We start from the raw sequence: 13,809 nt of genomic DNA, 5'->3' as shown, positions 1-13,809 counted from the left end.
CCGTCCAAAGATAGGCTCATTCTTTGTTAAAACCAGTCTGGTGCACATGCACACTACCAACCTCGTCCCCAGTGCTTACTTTATTTCCAACGTTTGTTTCCAGAGCAGGTAGTGGTGGGCGCGTACTGCTCGACACCCTGGGGACGAGGTTGGCACACTACGGCTGCAATTCAAGTTAAGTTACAGTACACGCGCTTTATTTCCAGCCGTGGCCGGCCGGCCAGGTGCCAATTAATTTTCCAATTTCTGTGACTGTCATGACTGTGGAATTCCTGTGTCATGTTTGTGTGCTTTACCAGAACTTGTAATGACTTTAACTCCTTCCCTTCCACCGTAGACCTACTTAAAAAAGGTAGGCCTTACTACTAGCATGACTATTAGTATTACATTAGTACCATGGAGAACATTACTGAGTCATGTGAGTCACTATAGTGGATATTTTGCCGGAGGTAATGACGGCAAACTAACGTTTACTAAAGGCTAAAGGTTTGCCGGCGGCAATCCATATCAACAGAGGGCGTTGTACTCTTTAAGATAGGGCTGAATTATTAGATGTATGAAATTCCCATCAAAAGATGTGTAGCACGTTTGGTGTAGTGGTTAATATAATAAATAAGAATATTCTTCTTTTATTATTTTAACATGTCTCAAACATTTTATTGCAGAGTAGGCCTATTACATTTTCTTTTTCAGATTTGTGGCTCTGGAGGATTTTTTTTAAAAAGGGAAATAAAGTCCGAAATTATAAAATGGTCTGAATCCCATCTTGTGAATACGAGGTCACAACGATAATATTGGCATGGAGCTAGCTGGAGTTACCCAGCCCTGAGTTTTATCATTGGGTTGTCTCCCAATGATAAAACTCAGGGCTGGGTAACTCCAGCTAGCATGGAGCCAGATCCAGACTAAAATTTGTCACCGGAAAATGTGTAAACTTGTACAAAAAAAACAGTAACTGCGCATGTTCAGTGCATATCCGGCAAACTAACGTTTACTAAAGGTTTGCCGTCTCCGGCAAAATATCCACTGCCTTATCAATATCAGGTTTAGCTCTGTCGACACAAATGGTCGAGCATGTCGAGCGCAATTTGAGTCCCCCGTGCAAGTTTAAACTTGCGCGCGCAAGTTTAAACTTGCGCGAGTGACTCCCGAAGCACGCAAATTACAATACAACCTCGTGCCCCGTGGGTACGATCTTGCAGCGCCATGTTGTTTCCCACCATGGCTATGCCTTGCGCGATCGTAACCCCTGGAATTGTGTTATTTAAATGTGCCAAAATACGGCACATTATAATTAGAGCTGCAGTTTATCCATTTTACGTGCCGACGCCATCTTTAAAATGTTAAAAGTTGTGATTTTTAAGAATCAATCCTTTCAAACACAACGTTTGGACGTTGTGTTAATTAGCAAAGATTTGTATTGAATGTTCGTAGGCCTACCCCTTTCGTGCCTTTACAACCACATATACAGGGTTTTTTTTAGCGAAAAACGCGGCTGACATAATCCATATCGTACAGGCATCGCGACTTTTGAATCACAATTTTGTTTTCGTACGTGATGTTACGTGCAAAGCACGCGAGCGCATTATGGGCGCGCCCGGCGTGCAATCTTCGAAATGCGCACGCAGTACGCTGTGAATAGCCATTCAGCATCATTTACGTCATCATCACAGCCAGGGGTTAGTGTAAGGAACGAGCACGCGCCCCTGGAGTCGAGGCTTCACAAATTACCCTGCGCCATTTTAATTTGCGTGCGCAAGGTTAAACTTGCGCAAAGGCGATCGCAATTTGAGAACCTTGCGGGCGGGATTTTCATTGATGAAGAAAAAAATGTGCAAAACACGAGTAGGCCTACATGGACTGTGGAGAAATAATGGAATAAATGAATGAACAAAGAAATAAATAAAAAGGGGAATTCAATTAGCGTCAATGAAAAGAAACATTGAGATTTAGCAGTGCTTATCAATATCCCAGAAGGGGAAAATGTCCATACTCAATCGCCACTTTATCTGCCGCCAAACATATTAATTTTCATCTCACCTTTTGATTTCATCCAAGAGGAATCCAGAAAGCTGTGTAAGTGCGAAAAAAAATTAGACAAAATGTGTTTTTAAAGCACATTTTAGCTTGAATAACTCCAGCTCTAATGCCTATCGCAGTAAAAATCCATCACCGCTTGCGAAAGTCCATCGCCACTCGTGAATATGCATCACCAGTAAAAGTCCATCACCGATCGCGAAAGTCCATCACCGATTGCGAAATTCATCACCGATCGTGAAAATGCATCACCAGTAAAAGTCCATCACCGATCGCGTAAGTCCATCACCGATTGCGAAAGTCCATCGCCACTCGTGAATATGCATCACCAATAAAAGTCCATCACCAATTGCGAAAGTTCATCACCGATCGTGAATATGCATCACCAGTGAAAGTCCAACACCGATTGCAAAAGTTCATCACCGATCGTGAATATGCATCACCAGTAAAAGTCCATCACCGATCGTGAAAGTTCATCACCGATTGCAAAAGTTCATCACCGATCGTGAAAATGCATCACCAGTAAAAGTCCATCACCGATTGCGAAAGTCCATCACCGATCGTGAAGATGCCCATCACCAGTAAAAGTCCATCACCGATTGCGAACGTCCATCACCGATCGTGAATATGCATCACCAATAAAAGTCCATCACCGATCGCGAAAGTCCATCACCGATCGTGAATATGCATCACCAGTAAAAGTCCATCACCGATCGCGAAAGTCCATCACCGATCGTGAATATGCATCACCGATTGCAAAAGTGTATCACCGATTCGATGATCACATTAAATGCCTCTTTGTCTTTGGCGTTCCATACAAATTGCGCTCGACAGCTCCACCGATTTGGCATACTTTGGTGACGGCTTCACAGTAGCATGATAGTGTACATACCCACGCGAGAACAAAAAGACCCCAAAAAACCGGTAAAGAGAATACAAATGAGAAAGACAGTAAGGCCCCCCCCCCCAAAAAATATTCGGTCTCTGGTCAGACCAAAGTTCCGGAATTGACGCGGCCACGCGGCTTTTTTTTTTTTTTTGCGTTTTTTTTTTCTTCAAACTTGGATTTGTACAGACAAGGTGGGTACTATTTTGCTTTTTTGGTGTCCTCATGTACATTGGTGTCCTCCATAATTTGCCTTGGTGCTTTCGATCATTTACCTTGGTGCAATTTCCCATTTCTTGGTGCTCTTTGGTAAAAAAAATTGAGGAGGTGTGGAAATAGAGGGCGCTGTTGGAGCTACCGCGGAACATTTTGGAAAAAAAAAGATCGACGCGCATGATTAAAATCGACGCGCGCGCTGACCAGAGACCGACTTATTATTTTTTTTGGCCTAACCCTGGATAGATCCACACATTCATGACATTCCATAAGACCCCTTATATTGTAACCAAACAGCGAAAATTTTGAAAAAAAAAAGAGCAAAATAGTCAGAAAACTTACAGCTCAATGTGTTTGCCGTGAAGCTCAGACCTTGCACCGACTTGCCGAATGAGGGCGTCTGATGTGACGTCACCGTCGTTGCTCGATCGAAGAAAAACAAGTTGCGCTTAATCAATGACTATTTCATGTAGTCATATGTGTTCCGCGCCAAAAGCCCACACTGTCAGACGGCGCAGGGCACATATGACTACATGAAACAGTCGTTGAGTAAGCGCAACTTGTTTTCTTCAATGGTGACGTCACACACGCGCGCGATGAATTATGCATCAGTCATGTCAGTGAAATGGACTGTACAACTCGGCAGACACATTTAATTGTGAGCGGTAAGTTCAGACTATTTTGTTCTTTTTTTTCCAAATTACCGGTTGTTTGGTACAATTTAAGGGGTCTTATGGAATGTCATGAATGTGTGGATCTATCCAGGGTTACTGTCTTAGTGTCTTTTTCATTTGTATTCTCTTTATCAGTTTTTTTGGGGCCTTTTGTCCTCGCGAGGGCATGCACAAAGTGCATACCGTCATGTCGACCGTGTACCTGTCACCAAAGTATGCCAAATCGGTGGAGCGTTTGTACGGAGGGTACCGTAGTTCAACGCTCCACTCAGTAGAGCTATATCAGGTTCTACCTTTAGGCCTACTACATGTAACAGTCGTTTTTCTAGTTCCGGATTTTGGTAAAAATATCTACTGGCCTAGACCCGTGAACGTGGCTTACAAATGTATTTCTCCATGTGTAAACTACGCCACGCTCTTGTACATGTTCGAGCCAAGCGAAATCGTCCTTCCGTGACGTGCATGCCGCAGTGCGACGTCGCAAATCGTTTTTGAAAATTTATCATCAAAACTTTTGAACTTGTACATAATAACATATTGTTGCATTGATGTGATTGAAATTGTTGAAAATACGGCTACAATCACTGTCACAGTCATATAGTAATAAATCATTAATTTTGGGTGTGTGTTTTGGGGTAAACCTTTGGCGATCGTGCACAGTGAAACTCTCCGTTAGCCTTCTAGCACGGTGAATTTTCGGGGGTCAGTACACTGTGGCTTTTGGAAATGCCCTTTGATAGACGAAATACCTTTGTCATGTTTGTCTGGAATTCCAATTTCTGAAACACAAATCCACCCAAAAGGTTGGCATGGTTGATCCAAAACTCTAAAATATTTTAGGACCATTGATATTTGGATCATGGGACAGTTTTGTGGGTGGAAAATCTGAGTTTTTACTCACCAGCCTCGCATTTCTGATCCGACGAATACAGAAGTCATGTTCATGTGTGTTTACGTACGTTGCACGTGCGCCGATCTTCGCGTGACCTCAGCAGGTCAACTCTACATTCGGCTTGACCATTTGGGATGGAGGGGGGGATTGTATGCTTTGCATCGCGCAACGGTACATTATGTACGTCATTGGTGCGCTGAATACGCTGCCCTGTATCGTTAAAAGTTGTCAGTTTTGGTGGACTGTTTTTAAATTTGACAAAAAGGATGTTAGATCCATCAGTAAATTGTCCACCAAAATTGACAACTGGGCAATTCCACACCAAAGTGGACATGACACCAAAAAATTCAAATACATGTGACTTAAACAAATTTGGCATCAAATGAAAGCTAAAAGTCTATATTTTCAAGATTTGAAGTCGGAATTTTATTTTGTATACATTTCTATACCAAAAAATAGGATTATGTATTAATCCTGTTTTAATCCTAAAAATGTGATTAATAGTGATATGAAAGTATTCTACCAAAACACACACAAAAATATGTACTAATGCCATCAGTTTCTGTCACGAGAAAGTATTGGTCTTGAAAAACCAACTAAAACTTGTTTTTAACAGTTTGCGTAATTTGCTTCGCTTCAGTGACTTCTAATATTTTAGCCTTCGAAAATGTCCTTCCGTTACCGAAAAAATTAATATTTTTAATGTATTTTTAAAACTTGCAGTATGAATGCATTGAAAGTTATTGTGCAAAGCAAGTTTAGGCAGGCCTTCAATATGACATGATAACTGACGCTGCTGTACTTCTCGTTTTTTAATTACAATTAATTAAATCACGTCCTTCCGTTACCAAATTGGTAACGGAAGGACGGTAACGGAAGGACAAATCGTATTTTTATCAAATGTTACGACATTTGCGCTCATGTTTGAAAAATGAAAATCACTGCAAATACATGCATGTATAATGAGCATTGAAAGGACATTCATGTGACCCACCTTCACAAAAGCGGGATAAGCAGGGCAAGGTGTTTATTACAAAGGAAGGCACAGGCATGTACAACATGTACAATGTACATGTACATATATGCCGATGTACCAGTACATGTACATGTATGGAGTTGTTGCAGAAAATCAAATCATAAAGTTGCTGCCATCAGCATTCATGGACAATAGAGAAAGATACAAATTCTGTGAAGCCATTCCAGAAGCAAATTAAGTCAAAATTGGGATGGCAGAAAGTACCGGTACTTTGGGGCACTTTTATTCAATTTACATGTGTAAGACATGTGAGGTGCAATCTTTGACAAATTATGCCCAAGTTAACAATTTCAGTTTGGATGTTTATAAATTAATTGTTACTACTCTAAATCATTGTAATTTGATTTCAAACATTGATTTTAGAGTTCAATTAAAAGCAACACCTAACTGAAGCCATCAGTTCTACCGGTAGATGTTTTTACCTTAAATTTAAATGTAGGCTGGTCGCCCCCCCCCCCCCCACCCTTTAGGTAAACCACTGAACCTACCGGTATTATTATTAAAAGTTGTTGGCGAACATGTAACCAATATACTCAAGTGCTCAAATACTGTGTATTTAAACTTTTTAAGGATTGAGGTGATGGGTTTGAAGTCCAATTCTGTAGTTGTCTTGTGTTCGTGAATTATGTGTTTTGGGTGGTTTTCGTTTTTCTTTTGTTGTCATTAATTAGCAGGCTTCTATCTTTATCTCAATGGTTTCTTGGGTATAATTATTTATGCCAGGTCTGCATATTGTTGATTTCACATTCAGTTACACATTTCAGCAATTTGTTTCACTTGTATAATTAGTGTAAATTCACATTTTATTCATGCTATAATTGAGTAAACCTTTTGTCCTTCCGTTACCGTCCTTCCGTTACCAAATCATAATCTGCTTAAAACGTTGTAATTATATTACCGAAACACTTCAAGTCAAATGAAAGGCGGTATAGTATAGATAAAGCTTCAGGGATTCCATTTCTTACCTTTAAAATATAATTGCCCCATAAAATTCACAGAGTTTACGCAAAATGCGAGTAAGTTGGAAAACCCTTGTCCGTTTTACCGTCCTTCCGTTACCGACCTCATTAATATTCATAATTCATAAACGGGAGGCATTCATGCCCCCCAAAAGTGTGGAAAATGAAAGTAGCATTATAGCAATACAATTGTGACATTTGTTTGCTGTAACTATGAACAGTGTCTGTGATACACACATTTGAAATTTTGTTTAATGAGTGAAAACGTCCTTCCGTTACCGTGGAATTGCCCAACTTGTAGCCACACAGCCCAGTGTATTCTGAAATGACGCTGAAATGACGTACATAATTATTATGTACTGTTGTGCGCAGAAAAAAAATTGCATTCGGGATTAGAACAACGAGCCAATCACAGTACACCTTGATTATTATGCTGTTTTCAAATTACCAACCTTTGGCTGGAATGTACGTACAGTTGTATGGCAGAGCCACAGAGGGTCATAGACTAGGGCTATGTTGGAACATGATCAACCGAATGGTTCTCATACTTAATTGTTGATGTACATATGTAGGCTTACCCTAACGTGGTGCGGCCCTAGTCCGAGTAACTTAGACCCTACTTATCGCCTTTTTTAACATTCGGATAAATATCTCTGGTTCGCATGAACAGGTTTCCCACATGTGGTATTTTTAGTGAATATACCGGTAGCATGCTCCATTAATATACAAGAAGTACATTTAGGCACAGCTGGCTTATTGTTTGAAGTTACATCAACAGTCATAGCCAGTCAATCGTGCTTTATGTAGGCTGGGAGCTCTTTACTGTTGAAAATGGTCACTTCATTGATATTGACTGAAAAGGCAACTTTGCACAGAATGTATGTTTGCACAGGAGGGTCAAGCAACGTATTGGTTTTATGTACATGTACATGTTTGCTTTTATACAGAGGTTCAACATGGCAGAAGCAGCAGAACTGTTACAAGCCCTTGCTTCAGAAGAACACATAGCAGTTTGTGAAGATGAAACTACCGGTACAGCTCCACAGCACAGTACATCATGTACACAGGTTAGCATTGCCTGAAAATTTGACAGTGATGTAGAGAAGTGCAATAACATGAAAAAAAAAAAAATGTACACAATGTGATAGGCATTTTTGTAACCGCACAGCATGTACATGTACATGTACGGTACATGTACATTGTGTACATGTAGGTGGGGGTCAGTGTTGTACTTGTACACATGTCGATCCCGAGACCTGGTCCCGGTCCCGAGACCTGGTCCCGGTCCCGAGACCGGGTCCCGGTCCCGAGACCGGGGCCCGGTCCCGAGACCGGGGCCCGGTCCCGAGACCTGGTCCCGGTCCCGAGACCGGGGCCCGGTCCCGAGACCGGGGCCCGGTCCCGAGACCGGGGCCCGGTCCCGAGACCGGGGCCCGGTCCTGAGACCAGGGGCCAATTTCATGGCGCTGCACAAAAATTAGCTTAGCACACCACAACAAAATGCACCAAATAAGGTATGGCTTTATTCATTTGCAAGCTGAATTATGTGCGAGTCTAGTCTTTATTCCAAACATAAACAACATTTAATCGTTGAGTGCAAGTTTTCATGCTGGAGAAGGAGATTGAAGCTGGAAGGAAGACCAGTCAATGCAGCTTGTTAATTCGGAGTAGCTGGCACCCGCGCACAGTTATGTTGCCTGCGTATTTCACTGGTACACATCATAAGCGTGTAAATGTAACGCATTCTTGCTTCATGCTCTTCACATGCCTTACGATGATATTTTGACCTATTGTAACTTCAAAAACATCAAGGCCCTGCAAAAACTGATTAGCCCTACAACATGTACATGTATGTCAAATGAACGCAGCAGTGGTGCTGTTTGGCTCTAAGATTCACTGGGAATTGTTGGACTGCGGAAAAGGGGCAAGAAACACTGTGCAGCATGCAAATTGTGTTCAAAGATAATTGCAGAGACATGCGGGACAACTTCTGTTTTCACTCGCCACCTGAAACAAGTACACAGGCAGATGTCAACTTTCTAAAAATTTTAACAACAAAAATTCACAATTCAACATTAATTTCTGACATTTAGGGAGTGCACGTAATTGCTAGATTTTACGTTGGTCATTAGGGAGACATTTTCATGTCTCCCTATTGTCACAGTCCCCCCAATAGAGGAACAATTTTATTGTTGCAATTACATGTAGATTATATTTGTTGCTCATGGTCTAATCAGTAAGCATACCAAAATTGGTGGAAAAAGGACAAGGGAATATTGGGTTAGGGCACATTTCAGTTTGAAAATTGGGTGCACAAGTCTATGGGGATGTCTCCCAAATGTCCAATCCAGGGTAATATTTATTATTATTATTATTATTATGAACCATGGTGTTTGGCTGGAGAGCAGCAGCGATGACACGTCCCTCATGAGGAGTAGAAGCTCCGGCGTGATCACGACACGCCCAGGTTTATAAGGGGCATTTAGTCACTTTGATTACATGATGTGTACGGTTTGCATGAATAATGAACTTACTGGAGTGACAAGAATGTTGTAAACGTGAAGACTTTAAATGTGTATACATTCGCAAGGTGTGATCATCGCATTGTAACAGTGTACATGTATATGATAGTACCGACAAATTTTGAAATCTTCGCCTCTATATTTTTATGTTAGTGTATTACCCTGGCATTTTTTCCCCCACCAAAATGCAGGAGCTCACTTAATCACATATTAAAATCCTTAAATATGAGGGAACTAATAAATCTAAAAAGTTTTTGCCTTGAATCAGTTCAGTGAGCCCGACCTGGAGCCCACCGCTAAGAAACGACCCAACCACCATATGGGACCCATTGATCTGAGCTATGAGCAAGACAGTCAGAGGAGATGCAAGTCATTCTTTAAGAGACGCAAGACAATATTTGACAAGGTGAGCTGGGAGTTCTAAGGTTTAGGTTATTTTAGTCTGGATCCAAGACCAAAAGACGCTTGACTGTTCTGACATATCTCTTCCAAGATCATGTGAATATCGGGCAACATCCTCCCGTATCCCAAACTTTCTGAAGATTTGCAACGACACTTTTGTTGACACTCGAGTACATGTTTGTGATACCTTGGGTGTTTTGGGTGTACAATGGTTGTATTTTCATAGCAACCAAATGCCTGTATGCAATGGATGTTAATCCTAAAAACTTGAATGAATTTCAATCAAAGCTTGCATAAATTTAAAGAATTTGTTGCTAGGGTAATGTCCATTGTATTTGAAGCCATACTATGCCTTAGGGACAGTATTTATGTATGTTCTGTGTCTGAATGAGAGAGTTATCAGATTTGTTTTGGTTTGGGAGGCTCCCACATGGTCTAGGGGCCAGATTTTGGTTTTGGTGTTGGACCCGAGAGATTCAAAGAGGGGAAAAAAAGGAAATGATCAGTTTAATGTTTACCCCGGCCTTGAAAGGGGGATATTGCGATAGTGTACATTCCTTCTATGTGTCCGTCCAGTTTAATAACTGTTTAGTGCTAACATATGAAATGTCTGACTTCAATCTCTTCCAAACTAGGTGACCATAATCTTTGGGTAGGGGGGCTACAGATGACTTGAGACATTTGAGGTCAAACGTCATCTAGGGGCCAGGGGGATCGGGCAAGTTTAACTTGCCGTATTTTTTTAAATTAATTAATCCTAGTGTTGTATTATCAGCTGAAAGTGGATTAACAGAACTTTCATTTAGACATTCTGGAAACTGAATATTTTTTAGAAGCTGTGTGTGTAAATGTACTTGAAAGAAAGTTTTGAAACCAAATAAATTCTATACACAATGTTTCAAGTCTGGAGAGTGTCTTAATTCAAATGTGGAGGAATTATTCCCCCATAACCCCCCCCCCCCCAAAAAAAAATACCAGAAAAAGAAAAGTCAGCTGTTTTTACAAATGACATATTTTTATGCAAGAGAGCAAGCTGATATGTATGGGTCTTTCCACACTAATGGGCTACAATTGACTGCAAAATTTGGGTTTGAGAGTGGGACAATTAATGGTGGTACATGTAAATCAAAACGAGATATTGTGTTCGTTTTTTCCCTGTACGTTCCTACATGTAGGATCTATAACATGTACATGTACGTTCCTAGGATATATAACATGTTCCGGTACCAGTACATTTGTATAAAGATCATGCATACAAAAACTATAGAAAACTGTCTTGTGTTCTTCAGAAATTACATGGGTCCTGTTAATTTGTTGTAGCTGGTACATGTATCCAGTTGTTTTTTGCTGAGCACATAAATTTGCTACATGTACGTAAGTAACAGCTTCGTGAAATTGGGCTGCGATTTCATTACCCTGACAGGCAAATCAACTGACGTCCATTTGCGGTGCATCGGTCAGCATCAAATTGAAGTCAAAGGCTGGCCACGTTTACGAGTACAGATCAGGAGAATTTCAGCCCGATGGTTTGCCTGGAGTACCCATGGTCAGTCTCCAGCATGGACCCACACCCAGAGGACGGCCCAGGAAGACACCTGTTCATTCTGAAGATAGTGCTACATGCAGAGATCCCCAGGCAAGCAGCTCCTTTAGCTTGTACCAGCCCCAGAGCAAGAAAGCCCCCTGTGCTGTCTGCAAGAAGGCAGACTCCTATCTGGCCTGCCAGAAGCCCGGCTGTAGCTTCTGGGCTCATGCAAGATGCCTGGGCTTTGTGGCAATGACTCCGACTGATATGTCCAATGTCAAGTTCTTCTGTCCGAAGCACATCCCAGCCAGCTAGCAGCATAGATCACGGAGATGGATGCCTTTTCAGACTTTTTTTTAAAGTTCCATCAATGCAAACCTGCTTCATTGATTCCTTCCAGTTAATTATTTATTTAGTAACTCTTTTCAATGCTGAGTTCAGTCACAAATGGATTTGCATTACGGTAGCTTTGACGTAAAAAATAATCAAATGGGTGTCCTGATAAACAGTGTAGACACGTTTTGCCAAGTAATTTGGACAGAGCGCTTCAAGAAAGTGGAAAGTGTACAGATTTAGCAGCTACGTACACAAGACCGTATGTATGATGTGTTTTCCAATGCATTTCACTATTCACAGGGGGGGGGGGGGGGCCCATGGGGGGGGGCGACAGCCCCCCCCCCCCCCCATGAAACCTTGTCGCCTTGGTTCCTAGTAAATTAGGCTGGGGAGTTAGTGTTAATTAAAGCTATAGTCCATCATTTGCAGCCATCCGAAAAGTAACTGGCGTAATTATTGTTGAAAAGCAAACTTGGTTGAAAGATAGTAAGGGAACTAAACTCCCTGTGAAATTATTCTTTCTGGGAAGCTGTCAGTTTGAAGTAATCAACGAAAGAAGGCATTTCCAATGGTGATTCTTAAGAAGCACAGTAGGAAAATTTAAATTAGTCGTTCGTTTTGTTATTCAGCGCAGCGCGCACAAGTATTGGAACGACGCACACACGCGCGCGGTTGTTATAATTAGTCGGATCAGTGCGCGACGTCGCGTATAGCTGCAATTCAAAACAATTCAAAACATGATTCAGTAACTTTTGATTTGAAATTGAGATCTTAGAATGCTGTTTTTCTCGGAATGTACAGCTGAAGCTTAGCTGAAACTTCATCAGGTTAGTTGCTCAGCATCCTTCATTAGATTGTGAACTCTTTTGTTGCTTCAAACGAACAAAATGCACAAATTACAAATGATGGACTGCAGCTTTAAAAGACCATGGGATTTTCCAATGCATTTCACTATTCACTCTTAACCCTAACCGAACTCAACCCATAAAAGTTCAACAGCAGGTTTTGTTTAAATCTGTTGGGATAGGTACTGTACCCCTAAACTGATGGTCTTTTACACTGGGGTTGGCATACCTCCAGAAACTAAGTCCAACAGTGTGTGTGTACAATTTCCCATGTGGGTGTTTGAATTTGCCAGAATGGCAGTGGCCCATGAAACCTTGTCGCCTTGGTTCCTAGTAAATTAGGCTGGGGAGTTAGGGTTAATTAAAAGACCATGGGATGATCTTACAAATTTGATACTTTTGTGACCCCCCTCAAGAAGCTATTAAATGTATAAGGAGAATGTATCGTAGTACGAACATGCTCTGATAATATGTAGGAACTGACTATTCAGCTGACTGGTAGAAAAAAAGTTTCTCAAAAAAAAGAAGAAAAAGACTGAATCCCTCTTGAAGTAGAAAAGTGAAGATTTTACCTTGCAGTAATTTTCCTCCCATTCCACCTTAAAGCATTCAATATGCTATTTATGTACATGTAGCCCACATGTAGTGAGTTCCCTACATGTACTTATTTTCATAATTAAAGGGAAAGCCCATGTATACTAACATGACTAAAGTGTATTGCACATGTACAATATTCAGCCTCAAACACTTTTGTGGGTTGTTGCTTAATTGTTTCCTCATCATTGCTCAACATTTATACTGGGAAAACCTCAAACCTGTGTGCTTGACAACTTCCTCACCATGCTCACCCCTTCAATTCCAAAAAAATACACAAGAAAAAGTACACTGTGAAATTTCCAGGATTGCAACATGGGCCTCCCAAGGTAACATTTAGGGAAAGCCCCTTAGGCTTTCCTGGCAATAAATGAGATTAACATCCCAGTAACTGCATGCTCGTGACAAAATCTCCCAAATCCAACCTGTACTTTTGTATGGGATTCAGGACTGTATGACGACCTAGACTGAATGACCTAGTAGAATGTTCCAAGAAGGTTGTATTCAAAGTTTATGGAATTAGAGATAAGCCTGTTCAGTTTTGATTTCATACTCGTGGGGTTTCACTTCTGGGAAGTTCAAACATAAGAGTTGCTCACTCACGTGACCAAGTGCATTGGAAAGCAAACATGGTAGTCTAGGCAATATTTAAAAAAAAATGTTACATGAAGAGGAATTTTTTAGTAGAAGTTGGTAACATACAAATGTACATGTAACTACCGGTATTTTACCTGCTTTGGGGGTGCTGAATCCGAAAATGATGGATACCATGCTGGATTTTTAGTGGAAATATGCCTAATTTGCATAAATCTTTAATACCTGTCATGTTATATATTTGTTTCCATATTCAGGTATGATATTTATTATTTTTCTACTTGCACTTCC

The 13,809-nt window shown here is 41.0% G+C and overlaps 1 protein-coding gene across 1 annotated transcript; it reads left to right on the top strand.

Annotated features, from left to right (window-relative positions):
• The first annotated feature begins 157 nt into the window (after nucleotides 1-157).
• On the top strand, nucleotides 158-11,815 carry LOC119720604. The gene is made up of 4 exons (XM_038190339.1): nucleotides 158-352; nucleotides 7,648-7,767; nucleotides 9,491-9,628; nucleotides 11,048-11,815. Exons 2-4 carry the CDS (start codon nucleotides 7,657-7,659, stop codon nucleotides 11,462-11,464), a joined length of 666 nt encoding a protein of 221 aa, XP_038046267.1. The 5' UTR covers nucleotides 158-352; nucleotides 7,648-7,656; the 3' UTR covers nucleotides 11,465-11,815.
• The last annotated feature ends 1,994 nt before the right edge of the window (nucleotides 11,816-13,809 follow it).

This window comes from Patiria miniata, unplaced genomic scaffold (genome assembly GCF_015706575.1).
Source record: "Patiria miniata isolate m_02_andy unplaced genomic scaffold, ASM1570657v1 HiC_scaffold_9, whole genome shotgun sequence".
Lineage (NCBI taxonomy): Eukaryota > Metazoa > Echinodermata > Asteroidea > Valvatida > Asterinidae > Patiria > Patiria miniata.
Note: the sequence above shows the minus strand (reverse complement) of the source record. Positions and strands in the feature narration are given on the sequence as shown.